At 41.7% G+C, this 11,812-nt stretch overlaps 1 protein-coding gene across 3 annotated transcripts in view; it reads left to right on the top strand.

The window, feature by feature from the left end:
- The window catches only part of whrna (whirlin a), a 139,828-nt gene that overhangs the window by 120,537 nt on the left and 7,479 nt on the right, over nt 1–11,812 (top strand). For 2 of the 3 annotated variants that reach the window (XM_042394647.1, XM_042394649.1), the window contains 4 exons: nt 292–366; nt 2,133–2,718; nt 3,568–3,734; nt 5,659–5,781. In XM_042394647.1, coding sequence (XP_042250581.1) covers nt 292–366; nt 2,133–2,718; nt 3,568–3,734; nt 5,659–5,781 — 951 coding nt within the window. Of the gene's footprint in view, nt 1–291; nt 367–2,132; nt 2,719–3,567; nt 3,735–5,658; nt 5,782–9,247; nt 9,418–11,812 lie in introns of all 3 variants that reach the window. The other variant, XM_042394650.1, reaches the window with a different exon arrangement.

An 11,812-nucleotide genomic window follows, 5' to 3' on the forward strand; every position in this document is an offset into this window, starting at 1 on the left:
TTATAGACTTTGAGGTTGGCAAGCAAATCCAAACAGATATTTACGTCTGTCCTTTTTTCTAGGAGAGGTGGAACATCCACCAAATCTAATTTGGCATTTGTTTTGGGATAAACTCACATCTTTGTTTAACATCTGCTCCAAAGATTTCTCCCTCTCACTTTAAATCCCTCTCTTCTTCCTCCTCCCTCTCTGTTTTTCTGTCTTTGCTGTCTTCTCATCTCTCTCCCCTCTTTCTCTTTTACTTTTGCACCTGGTGTCCCTCCTCCTCTGTTTCTTTCCTCCATCTCTCAGAACGACAGCGTGGTGGAGAGTAATCAGGAGGATCCTCCGGAGAGCCTGAACACGCTTCTGACCGACATCTCTCTGGTGAGCCCGGCAGGCAGAAAGGCAGGCACAGCCCGGCTCTGGCCTGATAAAGATGGATACGGCACAGGGGAGAAGTGAGGAGGGGTGGGAAGAAAATAGAAAAAAAAGAGGAGGGGAGACGAGGTAGGGAAGGATTGAGGTACTTGAGACAAGCTGACCCGCAGGCTTTATATTGTAGACTAAGGTGGAGTGGAACAAATGTTTACACCAAATAAGAACCAGAGAAAGAAAGAGAAGTTGAGGTTTGTCAGCGTAAGTGCTGGTGTAGTCTTTCTTCTTTTTTGTTGTATGGGAAGAGGAGAGTAGACGCTGAGCACTATATGCCCCCCGGCCTGTTCAGGCCTCTTCCTACCTCTCCATCTCTGCGTGATGGGGTTTAAAAAAGACTGCACAATTTCCAAAGCAACAAGAGATATCAAGAGGTCTCATCTGTTATTCTGAACAGCGGGTGAAAATAAAGAGGTCAAGGAGAAAAGTTTTAGTTTGCCATCGCCCAAGGCTGAGTGCCACTCAAATCATACCTTACTTTTCTTTTGTAAACTTTCTTTTATGCTCATTTTATGTCTTACTCCATACACTGGCGAGCCATTCATGTCTCAGTGTTGTTCATTCCACTGTTCAATTTGTGTTCAAGCACTCTTACCTAGAAACGCAGGATACCAGCGGAATCTAATTGGCAAGAACCGACACGTATAACCAGGTTTGGATGTGTTGAACATCTTCAGGTCAACTATTATTGTCACTTAAACTGGTGGCATGGTTAAACAGGTGTCTAATACAGTTGTGTGAGTGAGAGAATGAGTGGAAATTGGTGATAATCATGAAGAAACAATACAAACACCGGCTTTAAACTTTGTTTTTTAATATACATCCTCTCTTAGGGGTGTAACAATACAGTCAGCTAATTTTTTGGTGCAATACACGCTTCACGGTTTTATTCACTCTTGATATTTTTAACAAAGTTGGAATTTAAACAAACTGTGAATGTACAAAGTCTGCACATTTTTATCTTTCTTAGTTTCAAGTTTTTTCTTCCAGGTTTTAGTGAAAAATGTAAATAATAGAATGTCTCAAAGGGTAATTTCCTCCAAATTACCAAAAGTATATTTTCTCATTTACCTCCAATGAAAAAAAGACATTTAAAACATTCAATATCAACATGTCTTTCCAAAATGCTGTGACCACCACAAATTAAACTCCATTCACCTCCACTGTATTGGTGTAGCAGCAGAAATCTCAGATATATGCATATGTATAGATAAAACCCAAACTACATACAACTAGTGGTAAGTGAGAAAAGATGGGGGGGGGGGGATTTTGTAACATGATTGAACCACCTCAGCACATTTTTATCTACATAGAATTAAAATGAAGATTATACAATGCCTTGAAGTCCTCATGCAGATAAAGAGTAAATGTCTTGGCTTGAGTAACATTCACAAAATGTTCACACATCTTCACACAAACTGATTTTATAGGACCTTTTTCTTTTAAGACTTAACGCTTGTGAACATTTTGAGTCATTAGTTGAAACCTCTGACACTTACAGTGTTAATGGGCGAAATGCAATTGCACCCGGCATTTAATTTATGCAGACAAAATAACAAGCACCTTCTAAGAGTCAGAACTGATCAGATTTAGTTAATACTGCTTTCAGTTTTTCAGCTCCGTGATGCAAATGGTCACATTTTTTATCGTGGTACATTCTGCCACAGTACATTGTTACACCCCTAATCAATGATGATGACAATATCCTCTCACTTCAGGATGATGTACAGTCCACCACAGCTGAATCTCCCCCCTCCTTCAAGCCTCCGCCCCCACCAGGGGGGCAGAGGCGCCCAAGTAGACAAGACCAGCACAACAAATGCCCCTCATCCGAATCTTCCCACTCAGGCTTGTACTTCACAGCCCCGACCTCCCACAACCACAGCAAAGACCCAGGACACCCCCCCGCTTCACCCTCGCTACACCACAAACGAGAGCATCCCAGGGACCCTTCTCGGGACTACGCCCCCATCCGAAAGAGAGAAACCTCAGCACCTTCCAAGAAAGAACAAATAACCGCCGCTCAGTTGTCCATGGTCTCCCAGCACAACATCGGCCCTTTCCCCAGGGTCCAGTCTCCCGGCAGAGGCACCAAACCTGCAGCCCCGTCCCCCTCGCCTCCGCCTCCGCCTCCACTCCCTGCTCCTCCTCCGCCTCCCGCTCTGCCCCTTAAGCCAGTGTCTATGTCCAAAGCCTCCGCCACCTCCTCTCCTGGCACTAAACAACAGTTTGTTACAGTGGAGGTTCACAGGCCCAACGCAGAGCCCGACGTCAATGAGGTGCGGCCCCTGCCCCAAGCTCGAGGTGAGGAAAGTAGGGCACAGGAGGTAAAATGTACAGACCCAACATGTATTAAGTTAACATAAAGATTTTGATTATTAGTGTCCTCTTTAATTAGAGGTTTGTGCATACAAATGAACAGAACAAAAAAAAGTTTCATAAAATATATTTAAAGTATGTCAAAGGTATCACAAAGGTACGTTCAACAGCCAAAACCTGAAATACACATATTGTACATATCTCAGGACAGAAAAAAAACCCTGTATTTGTGCATATAATAATCCAAAGTTATGAATTATTAATTGGTACACAAACCTTTTCAAAGATTTTACACCTGACATCTTCAGAAGTATTTGCTGTATCTTTCTTGATTGTGAAACATTCAGATCAGATACTGCAGTTTGGATTCATTTCCTAACACTGGCCAGATGCTGAGGCTTGATGATTGTCTCTGTCTGAAGTTGCATATAAATGTCAAGTGTATAATCTCTCCAAGTACATGTTTACTTGGGCGTAATGTGCTTAAATGAGCAATTACCCAGAACACTCTGTGCGATCGCGACTGTGTGCAAAAACACCACTAATCTTAATAAGCTTTTAATCTTGTATTAAGTCTTAAAATCATATTTTCTTCAGAACAAATGTAAAAATCTTCCAGTGCTGATTGAGAAAGGGTTTTTTTTTCTGTGTAGTTTCACATCTTGATAAGTAAAAGAGTAAAACCAACAGATATAGAAGTGTTTGAGTACTTTCACACATTAAGATTTAAAGACCAAACAATGTGTTCATTGACATTATAAAGGAACAATGTTTGCAGGTTATTTACAGCGGGAGAATAAACCGCTGATATCCAGTCTGCCTGCTCTCCCTCAGGTGGCGCCCTGTCTCAGCTGTCAGACAGCGGCCAGACTCTCAGTGAGGACAGCGGGGTGGACATAGCTGAGTCAGGACATTTCAGCAAAGACAGCAGCTCCCATTCCACACGCACACGCCACCCCCAAGACACCCAGGGGGGCGGGGGGGACAACCCCTCCAAACCGGTGAGGGAGTGATTTGGAACAGCTGTGAGCCAAACATGGATGGATGAGTGGATTAATTGTTAAACTGTGGGGAATATGAAATGTATTTAATTAATTAAGGTGTGTGTGCTGTTGTATTTCTGTCTTTGTGAGGACCAATTTGAGTTTTAGACCCTGAGAGAAAGTAAGGACATTTTTTTGAAAATTGAAGACCTTTTTGGAAAGTAAGAACATATGTTGTAAGTGAGGACATTTTTAGGAGGTTAGGACATTTTAAGAAAGTGGGGAATATTTTGGGAAAATAGAGAGATTTTTGCAAAGTGAGGACAATATTTAGGAAAATGAGAGCCTGTTTTGACATTTTATCCATACCTCACTCCCTCTAAAGGATTTCTGAGGGCTAAGACTTTATTTTAGGGCCAAGGTTAGAATCAGGTTTATGGATTTGGGAGGTAGAGAATGCATAATTGTCATTGGGTCCTCATAAGTATAGAAGTACAAATGTGTGCATCAGCTGAAATAGCCGAGAGTTGATGGACTTTATTGCTTTATTGCTAATCCTCCTCCAGAATCTGTTCTCAATCCTAATAGTGATCTCTTCTCTCCTCCCTCTGTTTTCTCACAGACTGTTGTCTTTGTTTCACTCATTTGTTTATTTCTCAGTCATGTCATTCATTCAGCCAAATGTTCCATCATTTATTTCATCACCCACTGCAGTGTAGCGTAATGAAACTCTGAAATCGCTCTCTGGTTCTTATTGATTGATGGAAGGAGTAACAAGTAAGGATGGAATAGCCTGATTGTTTATGATGAGAGGGCTGTGAGGGTCAATGTCTGTTTTAGATGAGAGTTATTAGGCTGGAAAAGTGGAGGCTAAATGGATAATGGAAATGCATTTTATTGCCATGGAGCAAGGGATTTAAATTCTGTTCCTGCATGACTGTCAAACAAGAGTGTGCTGGAAAGAGCAAAATGATATGCTCATAGAAACTCTGATGAACAAACTTAAAGACAGTTGTGTATTTTTTATACTCTAGTCATCCTTATGTCACTCAGAACATACACCAAGCTGGTGCCAAATTGTGGGTTGCGGGCAAGTATGTAAATTTGGTCCAGAGTCACTGAAGAAAATTTTGCATGTCACTTAACATGTTTTGGAGAAGGCTGAAGTGACAGTAAGTTAACTGGTTTGTGAGCCTCATCTGTTATCTAGCTTCTGTTCTACTAGCTTCTGCAGCCTGTAGTTGAGTTTTCTCATCATGGGGTTTTCCAGGTTGAAAATGATCAAATGACTCAGTAACGTGAAAGGAAACAGAGATTTTTAGCCATACTGCTTTTTTGATTTTTACAGGACATTAACTTAATGGTGCAGAAATGATGCAACCGGGACGCTGCAGTTATATGGCATGTGTCCGATTCACTACACCACCAAGATGCTTTCAAATAGTCATTTAAATTCAGTTCAACTTTTTAAATTCAACTTTGTTAAATTCATAGAGACAAAAGCTCCACTGAGGTACAGAAGCTAGTGGAACAGAAGCTTTACAAGAGCTGACATAAAACTGACTAAAGAGAAAACAATTACAACTTAGATGTTGTTAAAAATGAGTGAAGTGGTTAAAAAAATATTTCTTTTGTCCTTTGGTTTGTGAAGCTGTTTAACATGATTGCTCATTCATGAATATATTACCAGGACCGAATATGTACGTGTATTACATATAGTCAGGACCTTTATGAAAGTGTAAATTATTGAAAAGACTCTTGAGCATTAAGTGCTTCTTGGAATAAATAAAGGCAGGAAAATGTATGTATGCATAGTGGCACAAAGTGAAAGCAGACAATGGGAGGTTGTGTAATGTTATGAATATATTCAGGTTTTTTAAAACATGTATAAATGATGTTCTTATGTTATGATTTGTACCATTCTCTCTCTCCCTCCCTTTAGCCAGGGCTGTTGGAGCCCACATCTACACTAGTGAGGGTGGCAAAGAGTGCCAGCACCCTGGGTATTGCCATTGAAGGAGGAGCCAATACTCGACAGCCACTGCCAAGAATTGTCACAATACAGGTAAATGAGGAAGATAATACAAGAAAAATAATAGGAACATCTTACTAATTCAAATAATATCACCATAAGGTTGTTTCTAACGTCTTTTTAACCCAGTATTCTTAACATGCAGTTGTCTACAATTTGTTGAATACTCTCCTCGTATTGTCGGCTGTGTTTATTGTGCTTTTTTGATTCTCTGCAATGATACCACATGCCAACCTTCCAGGTGGGATTTGATGTCCTTCAAGGCTTTATATGGATTCAGACTGCAGCTGAGCTCACACTGAGAATCCTGCTAATTTCATCCTCATTGGGGCTCTTACAAAGATGATTTCAACATTAATGGCCTCCATGAGAAGGCTTGACTTCCTGTAGATTTTTGGCAATTAGTTTTTCAGAGAAGGCAGTCTGTGTAACATGATGTTGCTATTTAAGGATAAAGGCAGAAGGTAGAGTCATCAGCAGCACCTAAAGGAGATGATCAAGCACCTTTTAAATAAAAGCTAAGAGTTAGGCTCAGTTCAGATGTGTACATTTTTCATTTAAACCTGCAGTGCAGAACCTTTACATATAAATGAATGTCCGTTACATTCAAACCCTTGCCAAACGAGTTCACACAGTGCTGATTAAGCCTATCACCACCAGATAAATCTCTCCGTATTTCACAGTACACAGAGTTTTTAAATCTCAGGTGCAATATTCCCGTGCTGGCTGTTTGGCCATTAATCATGCAGCTCTTCTAGACTTTACAAATGTTATCGGACCAAATGGGTCAAATTCTGATAATGGAAAAAAAAAAAAAAAAAAAGTCATTTTGTGGGGGTTGTGTGATGCTAACAGTTTATCCACTGTTTTACAGTCGCATCAGAAGGTTACAGCCAGTATGTACTGGCCATCGAGCTACTGGGACAAATCCTGGTGGGCTGTCAAAAAATCCATAATACATGTATGTAATAATAAATAAATATATCTGTTTTCACCGGCTCTCTCTGTGTGCCTGTCATTCGGGGTGCGCACATGTCAGGCGTATTCAGACCAAACCAGGTGTTGCAGTGCACCGCTGCAGGGTTGAGTAGAGTAAGTGGGCGTGTTTGTGCTCTAGAACGTAACTGCTGTGAAACAATCAGTAAATAACATTTCATTGATCTGATTCACCAGCTTTCTCGTTACCACCGCTCCCTCTCTTCATTCACTCTCTAGCTCACTCAACCACAGCTGCTCTCTCTCGCTCGCTGGTGCTCTCAGCTCTCTCTCTCTCTCTTTTTCTCTCATCTTTCTTAAAATGAGTCAGGAAGCCGACTGAAAAATCTAACTTTGCTTTTAACGTTATCAGACGAAGAGAAATGTCCTCCCCTCGTCCTAGTAACATCTTTGTACTCAGGCAATCACAGCCAAGCGCCCCCCTTTACTCTCTATGCCAGAAGGAGGAGACAAAAGTCCCACACTCCAGCTTTAATGATGAGGCTGAATAGATTGTAACTTGAATTTCTTACATTTTTAGCAGAGATCTTACATTTAAAGCATGTTTATACTGAAAAATGTTGGAAAATTTAGATCTCCCGGCTACACAGAGTGATATCCAAATATTGAAAGCTTAGCTAGAAATGACAGGTTAGTCACCTTTAAAGAAAGCTATTACGGTGACTGGGTGTGCGTATATCTGTCTGGCATGGCAATTTGCGAGACATCAAAGCCTTAGCTCAGGACTATCTGTAGAACTAATCATTTTCTAACCTCAGAGAACCAGGGAGTTACAATTTTAAGATCAGTGCAGTGAGCAGCTACAGACGACAGTCCACACCCCACTCAAAGCTGTCTCTCAGCCTCCCACTCCAAAGAGGTGGTGATTGAAATAAAAAAGGCTTGCTGATTGCGAGAGGAGGGATAAAAGGATTGGAAATCAGCACATTCAAAATCAAAGAGTGCACTGGAAGAAAGGATGGCAAGAGTGAGTGAAGGATGCAAAAGAAGTGAGAACGGTGTTAATAGGGAGAGGAGGGATGAGGATTTATGCAGAGGTCTGGTGTTGTGGGTGGGTGCAGTATTTGGGTGTTTGGCGGCTGAGTAGGTGGGAGGAAGGTTTTTATAGGCTAGGGTTGCAGTGGGACCAAGTAAACAAATCCCAAGACAAATGCAAGAAGATGGAATATCAGGTTCTTTTAAACTTTTTTATCTTATGCATGTGCTTCTGGTTTTGTGAGAACTCAGCTTGGCTAATTTTATATCACTGGTGTCTCTTTGCTACATCATTGTATGAACCTCATCTTAGCTTCATTCACTCACCAGTCAGAAAAAAAATCAGAGACATAACAATAAGACAGAAGACATATGATCAAAGCATCTGTCAGAAGAAGAAGTGGTAGTATCAGGCACTAGCATCTGATCTTCCACCAAACGGTATAGTATATTTTTTTTACGTTTATCACAAAAACGTTGCCAAGCCAACAAACTATTGAAAGAAAGGGGCAAACATTAACTTGTCACTTTTCAAGAAGGCCAGCACTGCAGCTGTGTCTTCTTTCAATTACCATACCGATATGCAAGTAACAAATCCTCACTTCAGCCCAGGATTGTCTGTGACATCAAATGTTTTATGAGCACAGAGAGAGAAAAGAAAGTTACGCTCAAGAGATGAGGCCACTGACTTCTAACCAATCCCTTTAAACCTCACAGACACTTCACTGAAAGTCTAAAAATAAAAAGGCAGCTGATTGCAATGGATAATAGCAGAGGAAACTTTTGCTTTCTCACTGTCGCATGGATTTTTTAGGACATGAGAAGGTCCAGTGCAGCTGCCTGAAACAAGTTTAAAACACATTTCAGAAGCTTAGTTTAACAGAGTTAATTTAAACCATTCAGGCAAGAAGATTGAAATTTTAATCAAGTTGAAGTTATTTATGGGTCTCTAATTACTGCTTCACATTTTTGTAATAGCATAGACCAATCCAAACTTTGGTTTGCCGAGGTGCAAACTTTATTGATTACAAACGAGAGGAGGCCACAGTTACATGACACCGCTGCTACATCCCCGAACAATAACACTGTAGCGCTTCACAGTTATTTAGAGACATTAATAACATGGCAGCCTCGAGGTCACTTGTTACGGAAAAAGCGGGAGACTTTCTGCATGTTCCGTTTTCAAGGTGGAAAAGTGAGCTCTGAAAACTTTGCCCTGTTACCTGGGGAAAGCTAACTCAATGTTATTAGGCCCTCAAGCAAGGTACACAACCTCAGTACTTCTCCCAGTCAGGACCAAGCATCAGAATGATACATTTGCCTTGAGGAAAAAAAGGAGGTAAAAAAGGTTAATTTTGTTTTTGGCTTTCCAAGGGGCATTGGTTCTATTCAGGGGACAGATGATGGCATCACATCAAAGCCAGTGCCCTGTATTATACTGTCTCTCTGCATCATTGCAAGTAAGCACAGTGGAGTTGAGATACAGCAAACCTCTGGTGTCTGATTTTCCTATCTGTCTGGACACAAGGGTTCTCGCCTCAAGTCACCTCGATCACGGCTGCTAAGGATGAAGTACAGATGAGTAAGCAGCTGCCTGCTGGCCGGACGTTATCAGTCCCCATCACCCCCTCCTGAAGCGACAGCCTGTTATCACTGCCATCTTCCCATCGTGACGACTGACTGTTCCTGTAGCTCAGGGTAATTGTTCTAGACTCAGTAAATAAGATAATGCAGTCCTAAAGGGGAAGGCACTGCTGGTGTTTCTATAGCCATCATAGTGGCACATAATGAGGTCAGCTGTCCTGAGGAGGAGGAGGATGAAACTGGCAAAAAAGAAAAACATGATGTTATATCTTACTTGATGTGTTATTAAGACCACAAGAAAATGGAGCCTGTATAGCTAGACTGGTAGATTTGGGGGTTTAAATTAAGTTAAAAGTTGCTGACAGTCACACAGCTATAACAATTTATTGCCTGACAAAGTTGATATGGCTAATGTCTTAGCAAAACGCAGCATATTTACACATCCAAAATAATTAATTTCGAAAAGTGTTTGTGTCCATCTGATTGATGTAGTCCAATATTCACTCTCCTTTTACTGTAGTCCTGATTTGGTCAAGTCATGAGAAAAATGTCTGGCTCTTTAGCTTCTAGCTGTTCCACTTTTTTCTCTGGCTAGCAGCTAACTTTGTTGGATGAGACTTTGTTGCTGCAGGTAACATACAGTGTATTTATCAGATACAGTATATTTCAGGTTAGGCAGAGGTAAGGACACTGAAACTGCTTGGTTAAGGCTAAAGAAAGATCATATTTATAGTTCAAAAACCAGCACTAATTGCTAGTCTGAGACAGGATGTGAACTCCGGTTTCTAGCATGAAAATCACTTGTGCCATAGTGACCTCCGTGGCCTTAAGGTCTCAGCATGCCTTTTGTGCCCATCCATACTTCACCTCTTCTGTGGCCACGTGCACACTGTATGCAACCATTGATGCGTACTGACAGCTGCGCAAGAGGTGCCACTGCAATCTTGACACTGTATTGGGCACTGTGGACAAATCTACTGCTAGCACACCAGAAGGTCCACTGGGAAGGAGGCAAAACCATCTTCATTCCTTTTGTCTCGAACATATGGCGGCTTCCTTTGGTGCTGGTGTGTTTTGGAAATAGGCAGAGGAAGAAGTGATTTACTCGGGGGGGGGGGGGGTAGCACAGCCAATCTCAAGCCAGGCATCAACAAGGAGCCAGATCCTCACCCAAGCTGCTATGACATTATTGCAGAGGCTTGCAGTGGCATGTGGATGAGTGTGTGAAAAGTTGTAAAAAGAGTAAGAAAGAGGCATGCAGAGGTCATGGCTTGTTGCCTCTCAACATAAAGAACCCACTACTTCTTGCACTGGTGCTGAATGTTGGCAATGGACATAATTCATGCACTGCAGTCATCCAAAATTGAAGAACTTCACTAATTCTCAAGTTGATTCCTATGGTTCTAATACAGGAAGTACCTATATTTGAATATCATTAATCTTTCCTCTGTCTTCCCTGTATTAAAATATCCCTCTTCATCCAGCTGCAAAAGTCCTCTGGAGATCTGTCTTGGACTAAAACTACACTCATTTTTTATAGTGGTGCCTTCAAGCACTGCCAAAGGGGGGTCTCCAAACTCAGGGACCAAAACAATCTGTTTGCCATATTGCTTTCTTGCTAGTGATAGAGAAAAGCAGACACCAAAATAGCAGTATATTTAGAAGAAAACTAGTTTCATGATGTCCCTCCATGTTGGAATCAGAGATGTGGAGCTACTGTTATCAGGCCGATTATCATGCTGTGGAATCAGACACAACAGAGTATGGAGGTGGAAGTGACCACTGTAGCTACGTTAACAGCTGCGGCTGAAAGAGAGGTGCTGCGGCTGAAGTGGCTTTGCAACATCGACCGGTGCCCGGTGATGACTGTCAGAAAGAATGGAGTCAGACCTGAGAACTCTACACTGCAACAAACTTCACAGTGCTTTGGTATCTGACTGTGTTTTCACACAGAGTATTATATTGGACTTTGCCAACTCTGAATACTACTGAACAGCACAATGGCAACTGTGTGTTACCCGCTTCAGGGGCTGAACCCAATTAGGTCCCTGTGCATGTTATACCCCTCTCTCTACCCATGTTTCCTGTCTCACTACACTTTTGACTGTCAAATAGAGGTGAAAAATGCCCCCCCCCCACCTCCATCCCCCACCAAGGAACTAAGCTGAGACTTACTCAAGAAATTAGACCAGAGTCCTTCTGTGGTTTGTGAATAGACAGCTCACCGTGTCCTGTGCATGAATGCCTCAGGGTGTCAATAACAGAAAACGTTTTTCTGATCACAGATGTGTTGGAATGTGCGAGGATGTAACTGTGAGAGGGTAGTGTTGCCGGTGAGGAGGAAAGCATTTCATTTTGGTGATCACACGCTTCTTATAGAAGACGTGAGGTTGCATATATTTCCTGCTGAGTTGTCACTGTGTGCTTTGAGTGCCAGACTGCAGGGGTGAGTGTGTGTATATTTAAGTATCTGTGTGTCTGCGAATGTGTTCTTCTGTGACAGGATGTC

This window comes from Thunnus maccoyii, chromosome 19 (genome assembly GCF_910596095.1).
Source record: "Thunnus maccoyii chromosome 19, fThuMac1.1, whole genome shotgun sequence".
In the NCBI taxonomy this organism is placed as follows: Eukaryota; Metazoa; Chordata; class Actinopteri; order Scombriformes; family Scombridae; genus Thunnus; species Thunnus maccoyii.